Source organism: Ascaphus truei, chromosome 16, assembly GCF_040206685.1.
Source record: "Ascaphus truei isolate aAscTru1 chromosome 16, aAscTru1.hap1, whole genome shotgun sequence".
NCBI classification, from domain to species: domain Eukaryota; kingdom Metazoa; phylum Chordata; class Amphibia; order Anura; family Ascaphidae; genus Ascaphus; species Ascaphus truei.
Window position 1 is genome coordinate 910,658 of NC_134498.1, and position 12,258 is coordinate 922,915.

Below are 12,258 nucleotides of genomic sequence, written 5' to 3' on the forward strand. Positions count from 1 at the left end.
CCGCCCCTCGGTGCCGTCCTCACTCACCCCCACCAACCCTCCGGTCACTCCACTGTTGTGAGTCCTGGCAGAGGGGAGGGGGCTTTGTGGTCCTGTAACAGGGGAGGGGGCTTTGTGTGTGTGGGGGGGGGGACAGTGTGTGTGTGGGGGGGAACGGCAGTGTGTGTGGTGGAAGTGTGTATGTGGGGGAAATGTGTATGGGGGGGACAGTGTGTGTGTGTGGGGGGGGACAGTGTGTGTGTGTGGGGGGGCGACAGTGTGTGTGGGGGGGGACAGTGTGTGTGTGGGGGGGACAGTGTGTGTGTGTGGGGGGGGACAGTGTGTGTGTGGGGGGGCAGTGTGTGTGTGTGGGGGGGAGACAGTGTGTATGTGGTGGGAAGGACGACAGTGTGTGTGTGTGGGGGGGGCAGTGTGTGTGTGTGGGGGGGGGGGCACAGTGTGTGTGTGGGGGGGGGCAGTGTGTGTGTGTGGGGGGCCGACAGTGTGTGGGGGACGACAGTGTGTGTGGGGGACCCTGTGTGTGTAGAACACTGTAGGGGGGGGGGAACGGAGCTGGGCAGGGGGGGGGACACACAGAGAGGGGGAGCGGAGAAACAGACAGGGGGAGTGGAGAGAGAGAGGGGAGCGGGAAATTGTACTCCCAGGCAACGCCGGGTCTCTCAGCTAGTGATACATAAAGCTTGGCTCCTTGCAGACGCACTTACCAGAACTCCCTCCTACTGTCTCTGTACGTTCTCCCTTCCTACCAAATAGACTGTAAGCTCCTCGGAGCAGGGACTCCTCTTCCTTAATGTTGCTTTTATGTCTGAAGCACTTATTCCCATGACCTGTTATTTATATTATCTGTTATTTATTTGATTACCACATGTATTACTACTGTGAAGCGCTATATACATTAATGGCGCTATATAAATAAAGACATACAATACAATATAGATTTCTTATTTCCTGTCACTTTTAGAAGTAGGATAGAAAGTAGAGACTGCGCTTATCCCAGGTATTGACAATATATTCCCAAATTCTGTCAATCCTGCTGCTCCAACATCTCTCCCGTGATCGAACGGGCCAACTGCAGAACAACATACAAACAAAAACAAAGCGTAAAAAGAATGACAGCATCAATTTAAATATAAAAACACTTTTTAAAAATTGATATAACAGTTAAAAACACATGTACACATATGTCATGGAAACATGTACTTCCAAACAAACCCACACCATGGACATGATGGTACCATCTTGTTTATATATGTTTATATGTACGTTTTTAACTGTTATATCAATTTGATAAAATGTTTTTAGTTTTAAATTGATGTTGTCCTTTTTGCGCTCTGTTTTTGTTTGTATATCGCTTTAAGAAGTACAAATGGGTGCCGGTAATGTTTTAATTAATGGCGAGCCAGCAGGTACACGATATCCTACTAAATTATTCAATATGCTGCAACCTAACTAACACCTTGTGGTTGAAGCATTAATCTCTATTCAATCTATGATTGGATCCTTTGATAAACTGTATTGTCTCCTTTCACTGGTTGTCATGGCGGATAGACATTTGTATTTCTTAAATGTGCAGGATCCCCATATCTCATAAACCTTTTGGGTGCTTTTTCTTGACCCTGGTTGAGGTTTATTGCAAAAAATAAACCTGCAATTAGGTTAGTGATTTAATAATGCAATCAATCCAATATATGATATTCAATATTTTCACATACTGTATACCTTGGAAAATGTCAATTTAAAAAAAAAAAAGCTTGTCAAATCTGATTACTTTTCAGTTCAAACCCACTAATTATTTGACCACTGAAATTGGTCTTTTCTCTATGTCTTTGTTGCTATGCTCATCAAAGTACCAAAAGTTTGCCCCTTGACAGATCATTTAAAAAACTGAATCCTATTGTATAATACATTTTAATATTTTGATTTCATGAGTAGTATATTCTGTGATTATGTGGGAAGGACTTTCTCAAAATGCCAAAGAAAATACAATTCAAATGACAGGAATACATTTTACAATAACGGTTCAAAGCACATACACATTGCACAAGTATGTTTACTGCTTTTTCCAAATATTGATTTTAGGTAAAGGCACTACATTGTTTGTATATAATGTATTACAATATTGAGATATCCACATTTATGCTAACTCTTGTTGGTCTACAGGCCTGGTGAGGGGAACTGCACATATTGTGGCCGTGAAATCAAAGATTGTGCCAAGATCATCCTAGAGCATCTTAATATTTACTGCCATGAATTCTGTTTTAAGGTAAATACATTGTTTAACATTGATGCACATACTCTGGATAAATGTGACACTCATCATGTAGGATAGTGATAGAAATATGTGAAAGGAGTATATTCAAATCATATCACAACTAAGAAGTTCTCAGCTTCCATGTTGGGCTGAAAAAAAACAAAATAGTAACAAAATACAATTTGTAGTTTGCACTGCTAATTCTGTTTTATTCTCTTCTTAAAATTCCCCTAATTATGATCACTGCAACTTTGTAATTATTTCTGAATTGTACAGTACACATACTTTCTGACCAATGATTTAGTACACATGCTTGAATGTATTTTATTTTAATACATTTGGAATAATGGTTGATTATACCCAAATCTTACAGCTAGATGTAATGTTTCCCACTAGAAATAGTAAGTAAATATAACATACAGTTTGTAGAGGTACTTAAACTCTTCTTTGGTCGCCATCCACCAACAATGAGAACAATCAGTAACAGACTTTTGCTTCACCAATAGTTTATGTCGAATACATGGGTTTTTAGTGTATTTTTGATATCTATGCTACTGTACTTCTTTGACTGTGAGGGAATCCTGGTTTGGGTAGAGTTCTCCAAGGGCAGGGTTAAAGAAGCGACCCCCTCTACTTATCATAATAAATCTTTCCTGTCCTCTTCCCTTTAATTAATTTTGCCGCTGTATTTAGCAATGTCACTCGCTTTAAATCTATATTATGATTGTCTTCATGTCTGTTTGGGGGAGGGTTGAAACTACAAATGTATTGATGCTGAGCAAGATACATGTATAATTATTTTCTGATTTTCTGGTAATAAAACCATTGTTTTTCTCTGTAGTGCGGAATTTGCAACAAGCCCATGGGAGATTTGATTGACAACCTGTTTATTCACCGGGATGTGGTGCACTGTGAAAACTGCTACGAGAAACTTTTCTAGGTGATTATTAACAAAGTAACTAATGCTCATAGCAGCCTGGTACCAAGTCATGTAACATACAGTAAACTGAACCAAAGTTGGCATTAATCCTTTACAATATTCTTTTCAAATAGAATAAACGAGCCTGGGTAGATGACATTTTGACCATTAAGGCAAAATACACCATATTAGACCATAAAAAGCCCAAAAAAACTGTGACGGGAGATGCACTTAATAACACATTTATATTTCGTGGATCCTGATTGGGCAGAACAGGTTGAGCAAAATAAACTGAGATTTATTCCCTTGATAGGCAAACACACGACAACTGCAGAATACACTTAATAATTACACTTACGGGTAGAGGAACAGGGGATAATGTCCAGAAAGGTGCAAAGCACCAGAAGATTGTCTTTTAAAATGTAGTCCTTTTGCAAATTGCCAAATAAATAGCCAGTCCAATCCTTCTGTGAATGTGCAAAGTCTTTTCTGGTTCTTTGGGGTTCATTCTGGAATCCCCAGGGCTAACGAACACCTGAAGCAGGGCAAGTTTCCTTGTTACGATGTTTTTAACCCCTTGCGTTCTGGAATCATAGCCGCTGTACTTAGATCTTATCTGCTTGAAGAAATCAGGTAACAACAGCAACAACAACAACACAACAGCTCAGGAATGAGGGTTACATGCCTTTTTAAGGACAAGGACCTGTGAAGTGTTACATTAGCCTCATCCCATTGGCAAAGAATTATCTTCCTCCTATCAGAACCTGCCATGTCACATGGGCAAATCCTACAGCCAGCCCAGATAACTCTGAGCATCCTCAGTAAGCAGCTTGGTAGCACTGCTAAGTAAAAAGGGGCCACTCTTTTCTGGGGACGCAATGTCTGGAGTTTGGTGTGAAATATCCAGGATGAGTAACAGGATCTGCTACTCAGAAACATCCTGATTAAGTGACAGTGTAAGACTTTGGGGTCTTTCATCCCCTAGACGCATCGGCATCTCCCAACAGGGGCTCATGCATGCATAACATTTGTTCCTTAATGCATTACAAAGGCAGGCAGAAAAAAATAGCCTCCCGCCGGCACATTTTAAAACTGCAACAGAAAGGCACTTCATCAAAAATATATGTTTCCCTTATGACAAAGTTATATTTTTAATATGTGTGTGCTAGGGGGGTTACACTGAGGCTGCACACCAAAAATCAGGGTGCTGGCTCACTCCGTTCCTAAATTAGCAGTCAAGGGGACAACACTGCATAGAGGGGAGAATGGTACATGGGAACAGCATATAAAATTAACCCCTTCATCCCCAATATGAAATAGGGGTAATCAGCTGAGCACATTGCCTTTATTAATGCGCTGATTACCCCCATTTTTGCCACAGGTAGCTGCTAAGGTAATGAAGCTGCTTACAGTTAATTTTTATTCATAGTGTGCGTGAGCAGGGGGTCTCCTGAGCTGAACAAAGTTTATTTCAGCCTTGGAGACCCCCTACTTCCCGAGTTACAGGCCCAGTTATGGGGTGCCGGTTTCCCCGCCATGTTAAAATTTTGGGTCACGTGACCGCGGGACTGAAGGGATACGGGCACCCCATAACTGGGCCTGTAACTCGGGAAGTAGGGGGTCTCTGGACCTAAAATCAACTTTGCTCATTTCAGGAGACCCCCTGCTCACGCACACAATAAATAAAAATTAAAAATGTAAGCAGCTTCATTGCCTTAGCTATGCCCGCTAAGGCAATGAAGGGATTAAGGCACAGGTGCCAACCCTGTGTGTAAAAACCTAAAACTTGGCCAGTACAGTACATTTAAATAAATCACCCCCCCCCCTCCCGTACCACCAAACACACATACAGTACATTACATTAATGGGCCAAATAACTATTATCCAGATATGGATAATAGATTATTTGGCCCATTATTAAACACATTAACTACTTTAGCATAATAAAATATATATAGTTCTACTGTACTTACTACCACCGCAATACAGTACATTCTGACACATACTACAGTACTGTATGCCAAGCAATGCTCTAAATAAAATAAAATAAATAAATTACCATAAATCAATCCATTCACAAATCAATTACAATACAAACCAAATCAATTACTGTACACAATTCACTATTCAAATCCTAGAAACAAAACAAGGAATCAGAAATAAATTACCATCAATCAACTAAATCTATCCAACAATAAGCCACTATTAAAAAGCAAGCCCCCCCTGAAATAAACCATAGAAAACACATTTGCACACCAAGCTGCAAAATACAGTTAAAATGCATCAAAAAAAATCAAGCAAACATGAGCAATACAAGCTTTTATTTGCTCTGTATTATGTATTTCCATAGGGACATACCTAAATACAGAGGCAATAAATGGACATAAAAAAAAATCAATCACATAAAAAAAAAAATCAAAACCTGTACAAGCTAAATAAAATACATTTATTTTGTAAACTTACCATTACTTGTCTCACTCACCGACTCCCGTTGATACTGCTTACTCTCGAACCAATCCACGCACAGGAACCCATAAAATAATAAACCATAAAATAATAAACCATAAAATAATAAACCATAACAATCCAGGGGTCTGTGCCTTCTATTTGTAATCCATTCCGTCTGTGGAGTCTTCATCTGTATTCTTTTTCCGCTCTTCTTCTGTTCCTCGGCCACGCCCCGGCCTTCTTCTTGGAGAGGAGGTCCTCCCTCCACGCCGTCTGGCTCTAAAATGAGACGACATAGGCTTTTAAAGGCCCATGACGTCACATTTTCGTCACATGGTTCCCACGGCCCTGATGTGATGGGTTTTACATCCCACTTCTGATGTGGTTTAATTTATGTTATATGTATTACTCTCCACATCATCTGTTGACTTCATTCGTGTTTTGGAGTTGACATACACCCCCATTCTTTGTGGTCTATGTATACGGATGTAAGGGCTTTATGACTCACGAACTGTATATGAACCGCCTCTTCAGATCTAGTATCAGCATACTTTTTTCTATAGGTGTGCCGGTTTTTTGATATTAGAATTCCTGCCAACAGGACAGGTTTTCAAGTCTGAAGTTACTTTGTGGCGAGACTTTGCAGTTTTCTGTAGCCCACACCTTCTTCAGATCTAGTATCAGCATACTTTTTTCTATAGGTGTGCTGGTTTTTGATAATAGAATTCCTGCCAACAGGACAGGTTCTCAAGTCTGAAGTTACTTTGTGGCGAGACTTTGCAGTTTTCTGTAGCCCACACCTAGGTGGTGTATTGTCCCCACTATCGTCCATACACCTGTTTGGGCAGTGACCTCTGCATTAACTGTGTTATATTATTCTGAGGCCATAACTGGATACGGTCACTGAACCGTGCCTCTGGGCACTAGCAGAGCACGCTTTGTGCTTGCCCTACGCAGAGGTTACTACTCACTAGCCACGTAGTTAATAGCTATGTATGTGGTTTAATTTATGTTATATGTATTACTCTCCACATCATTCGTTGACTTCATTTGTGTTCTGGAGTTGACATACACCCCCATTCCTTGTGGTCTATGTATACGGATGTAAGGGCTTTATGACTCACGAACTGTATATGAACCGCCTCTTCAGATCTAGTATCAGCATACTTTTTTCTATAGGTGTGCCGGTTTTTTGATAATAGAATTCCTGCCAACAGGACAGGTTTTCAAGTCTGAAGTTACTTTGTGGCGAGACTTTGCAGTTTTCTGTAGCCCACACCTTCTTCAGATCTAGTATCAGCATACTTTTTTCTATAGGTGTGCTGGTTTTTGATAATAGAATTCCTGCCAACAGGACAGGTTCTCAAGTCTGAAGTTATTTTGTGGCGAGACTTTGCAGTTTTCTGTAGCCCACACCTAGGTGGTGTATTGTCCCCACTATCTTCCATACACCTATTTAGGAAGATCTTTTCTTGGTTTGTTTTAAGGGACTGGCCGTGGACTACCTCTACCATTTCCCTCTTTACAATATGTTCTTACTATTTGGTGATTAAAAGGTTTTTAATGTTATCAACCATATCGCTTACCTTTCTGAGTGCATTCAAGGAGGAACTTGTCTGTCTGTTTATGTTGTTATTATAGTTTATCCTCTATTGCACCAGTTTGTGTGTTATTTGATTTCATATTCTATCCTCATTTTGCTGACGCGGGAGCTTCCCCTTCCCCTGTCCCCTTCCCTTCCCCCACCCCCAGATTAGTTCACTTCTGATTGGCTCAAGTACTGTACCATGTGAGGGCGGCCATCTTTCTTTTGATGACGTCGTCTTAAAGGCAATTGCAGCACAGCCATTCTGATTGGCTGGCATCATTGCCTTTAAATGACGTCATCAATTTTTTATTAATTTTTTTTATCACATGGTTTTCACGGCCCAATCAGGGCCGTGGGAACCATGTGACGAAAATGTGACGTCATGGGCCTTTAAAAGCCTATGTCGTCTCATTTTAGAGCCAGACGGCGTGGAGGGAGGACTTCCCCTCCAAGAAGAAGTCCGAGGCGTGGCCGGGGAACAGAAGAAGAGCTGAAAAAGAATACAGATGAAGACTCCACAGACGGAATGGATTACAAATAGAAGACACAGACCCCTGGATTGTTATGGTTTATTATTTTATGGTTTATTATTTTATGGGTTCCGGTGCGTGGATTGGTTCGAGAGTAAGCAGTATCAACGGGAGTCGGTGAGTGAGACAAGTAATGGTAAGTTTACAAAATAAATGTATTTTATTTAGCTTGTACAGGTTTTGATTTTTTTTTTTATGTGATTGATTTTTTTTTATGTCCATTTATTGCCTCTGTATTTAGGTATGTCCCTATGGATATACATAATACAGAGCAAATAAAAGCTTGTATAGCTCATGTTTGCTTGCTTTTTTTAATGCATTTTTAACTGTATTTTGCAGCTTGGTGTGCAAATGTGTTTGCTATGGTTTATTTCAGGGGGGGGGCTTGCTTTTTAATAGTGGCTTATTGTTGGTTAGATTTAGTTGATTGATGGCAATTTATTTCTGATTCCTTGTTTTGTTTCTAGGATTTGAATAGTGAATTGTGTACAGTAATTGATTTGGATTGTATTGTAATTGATTTGTGAATGGATTGATTTATGGTAATTTATTTATTTTATTTTATTTAGAGCATTGCTTGGCATACAGTACTGTAGTGTAGTATGTGTCAGAATGTACTGTATTGCGGTGGTAGTAAGTATAGTAGAACTATATTTATTTTACTATGCTACTGTAGTTAATGTGTTTAATAATGGGCCAAATAAGCTATTATCCATATCTGGATAATAGTTATTTGGCCCATTAATGTAATGTACTGTATGTGTGTTTGTTGGTACGGGAGGGGGGGGGTGGGGTGATTTATTTAAATGTACTGTACTGGCCATGTTTTAGGTTTTTTACACACAGGGTTGGCACCTGTGCCTTAACCCCTTCATTGCCTTAGCGGGCATAGCTAAGGTAATGAAGCTGCTTACATTTTTAATTTGTATTTATTGTGTGCGTGAGCAGGGGGTCTCCTGAAATGAACAAAGCTGATTTCAGGTCCGGAGACCCCCTACTTCCCGAGTTACAGGCCCAGTTATGGGGTGCCCGTATCCCTCTAGTCCCGCGGTCACGTGACCCACAATTTTAACATGGCGGGGATACCGGCACCCCATAACTGGGCCTGTAACTCTGGAAGTAGTGGGTCTCCAAGGCTGAAATAAACTTTGTTCAGTTCAGGAGACCCCCTGCTCAAGCACACTATGAATAAAAAGAAAATGTAAGCAGCTTCATTACCTTAGCAGCTACCCGCTAATGTAATGATTTTTTATTTGGAGGGGGGGGGGTTGATACTAATGTGGGGAGCAGGGGGTCATCCGAGCTAAACAAAGTTTATTTCAGCCTTGGAGACCCCCTACTTCCCGAGATACAGGCCCTGTTATGGGGTGCCGGTATCCCTCTGCATTGTTTTGATTCGATCCCACAGGATTTTAACATGGCGGGTGTACCGGCACCCCATAACGGGGCCTGTAACTCGGGACATAGGGGGTCCCCGGACCTGAAATCAACTTTGTTCCGCTCAGGAGACCCCCTGCTACAAAACTGTAATTTTAGAATTTTAATAAAACCCCCGCGATCGCCTGTGAGAGGCGCGCAGTTAGAGGGACTGATTCAGACTCTCTTTCTGCGTGTCTATTACACACAGGCAGACGCCGGTAGCATTCACACAGCAGGGGTCCCCGCTTTGGGAAGCTAATGCGTCGCGGTCATTTCAAAAACAATAACGCGCCAAAACCGGGGAGAATTAGGGGATTATATCGTTTTTCAATTCGTGATCCGTTCGAATAACGGCCACTGCATCGGTGGTTTCTCCTTTTTTGTACACTTTATTTTAACCAAGATTTCATTAAAGATTAATTTTAATTCTACACACTACAGGTTGGTGAGTGCTAATTTAGCTCCGTGCTTTCTCTTCTGTGTAGACTATTAGTACATTTCTCAGGACAGCACCATATCCAACCTATACTTTTGATCTTACACGGCAATCAGCTGATCAGGGGTACTTTTTTCCCTCCCTTCCCATCCTCCCGTCCCCCTTTTCCCACCAGGTGTATCTACCCAGCTCCGGGTACCCTCTGCTTCCCCAGGAAATTACCTACTTAGTGGGTGCCAGTATCAGCTCCATAGGTTTAAATGTTCAAGTCACGTGGGCCAATAGGAAGCCACAGGGGATGACGTCCTATTAGCTTGCGTGATGCGGGACATTTAAGCCGCCATTTCAATAGCATGACCAAGCCCAGCCGGAGCTGCTACCGGCGCCCCATATGGAGGTAAGTATCTCAGGGAGCATCTGTTTTCTCAACAATATATTTCCACTTTTAACTAAATGGCGGAAGTGCTATCAAATAAGTAGTGACATTTTCCTGGATTTCAGTAGTGCCTACTGTAATTCTCATTATACACAATTTCATGTAAATGCTACAGTAGGTATAAGCTTTAAGCACAGAAAAGTAAATACAATTATTGATATAAAACAATCACTCTTTAATTACTGCTGTAAGTAATTATGTGCTTGAAAGCTTGTAGGATAAACATTTGTCTCTTGGTAAATGGCCATATTAGTTATAGTTTCAGGAGCAACCATTCTTTGAAGTGAAACTTCTTTAGAAATCCCCTTCTTGGAGACACAGAAGTGGAACGGAAATGATGTCAGGTGCGTGTACGAGCATGCGCGCCACCACTGGATGTCAGTCTCTAGCGAGCATGGCACCATTGGATAATGTCCTTCCCTCGCGCATGCGCAGAACGTCACGTGCACATGCGCACGCGAGCGCAACACCGTTTAAGGCTTGTTCTATAGCAGGTGCGAAAGCGCGTGCACGTGACGCACAGTTTTTGTGTTTATGCTGTGAGCGATAGTCTTGGAAGGTATTGTGTGTTTGTGTGTGTGTCACTGGTAAACTGTGTGTGTGTATATACAGTATGTGTGTGTATAGATTGTGAGTTAATAATTTATTAAATAATATTTTTTTTAAAAAGACATGAATACGAATTATTTTTATTGTGCAATGTTGTTAAATATACACACACACACACACACACACACACACACACACACACACACACACACACACACACACACACACACACACACACACACACACACACACACACACACACACACACACACACATACACACACACACACACACATACATACATACTGCTGCGGCCAAGTTTATTCGAGCATTTGCCCGTTCTTGGCCGCAGCAGTATCCTGGCGCACGCCGGAGGGTGACGGGCGTGCGCCGAAGCAGCGGAAGAGCGCCCTCCGATCGGGGCGCTCTCCCTACCGCCGCCGGGTCCGCCGGGTCCCCCGGAACCCCCTGCCGCCGTCCCGCGATCGCGCGTGCAGGGGGCGCAGGCTCCCGATGACGCGTGACCGCGCGTCGGTGACGCGCGGCACGCCGAGGGGCGGCCACTAGCAAGCCGGGAAATCTCCCGGCTTGCGGATCTGGCCACAGTGTGATAAAGTGTGTCGGTAGTGTACATACATACATACATACATACATACATACATACATACACACACATACATACATTACAGCGGCGCAAAAACTTTCTTTTCCCTGTCTTCTCCCCAATTGTCCGGCTCCATGCTCATTGCCGTGCGCGCACGCGTCCCTATTATAGAAAGGCTGACTGAGGCTGCAACCCCGCTGCCTGAGCTGCACACGCACCTGCAAGGCTGGCGGCGCATGCAGACACATTCCCCGGTCTGCAGAGAGCTGAAGAGGGAAAGACAGGAGGGGGGCTTGACGGGGGAGTGGCGGGGGCGCGGCCGTGACGTCACCAGGCAGGTTCGCCCTCATTGGCTGAACCACCGGGGGTGTGGCCTAGCGCTCCATCGCGACTCCTGATCTCAATTTTCTTGAGAGCACGAATTTCTGTTGGCGCAGCGCGGCCCCCTCACAGCGGGCCCGGCCCCATTGAGGGATGGCTCTTGTCCCTGCAGGATCCGCCAAAATGGGCGCTGCAGTAGCCAGCGGGGACCTGGCCTGACCACAGTCAACTATAACTGCCACGCGCTCATGGCGCAGCAAGTGTGCCCACTATAGAACAGCCCTAACACACACACCGCCATTTCAATCAACCCAGGCAGTCTACCTGCTATTCTTCCCTGTATGCAGCACATGCCACTGACAGCCCCTGCCTCTCGCTGTATAACCATCATAATCTCCCTCTATAATCAGGCGGTCTGATCTCCTGTCTCCGTCCCCAGGATTGCGTTGGACAAGCATCAGTAACTTTGAGCAGGCGCACAGCAGTTACGGTACAGACAAGGACATCCTGTTCGTCTATGTTGACAACTGACCCCAGCTGCAGCTCACGAGGCAGCATCTGCTTGTCTCGGGGGCCTCTTCCCCCCAAGACCCTCACACAAAATCCGGCCGCCGTGTCCATACCTTCGATGGAGGGGAGGAGAGAGGGCAGCTTGCTTGGGGCCAGGGGACAGCTACAGCTCAGACAATCCCCACACAGAGAGACACACACACACACACTGACTGACAAACACAGGCTCGCACACACACACACACTG

The 12,258-nt window shown here is 43.4% G+C and overlaps 1 protein-coding gene across 13 annotated transcripts in view; it reads left to right on the forward strand.

The window, feature by feature from the left end:
• The window catches only part of ZNF185 (zinc finger protein 185 with LIM domain), a 396,414-nt gene that overhangs the window by 369,490 nt on the left and 14,666 nt on the right, over window positions 1-12,258 (forward strand). For all 13 annotated transcript variants that reach the window (XM_075572684.1, XM_075572683.1, XM_075572693.1 and 10 more), the window contains 2 exons: window positions 2,161-2,263; window positions 3,093-3,191. In XM_075572684.1, the coding sequence (XP_075428799.1) occupies window positions 2,161-2,263; window positions 3,093-3,191 (202 nt within the window). The remainder of the gene's footprint in view (window positions 1-2,160; window positions 2,264-3,092; window positions 3,192-12,258) is intronic.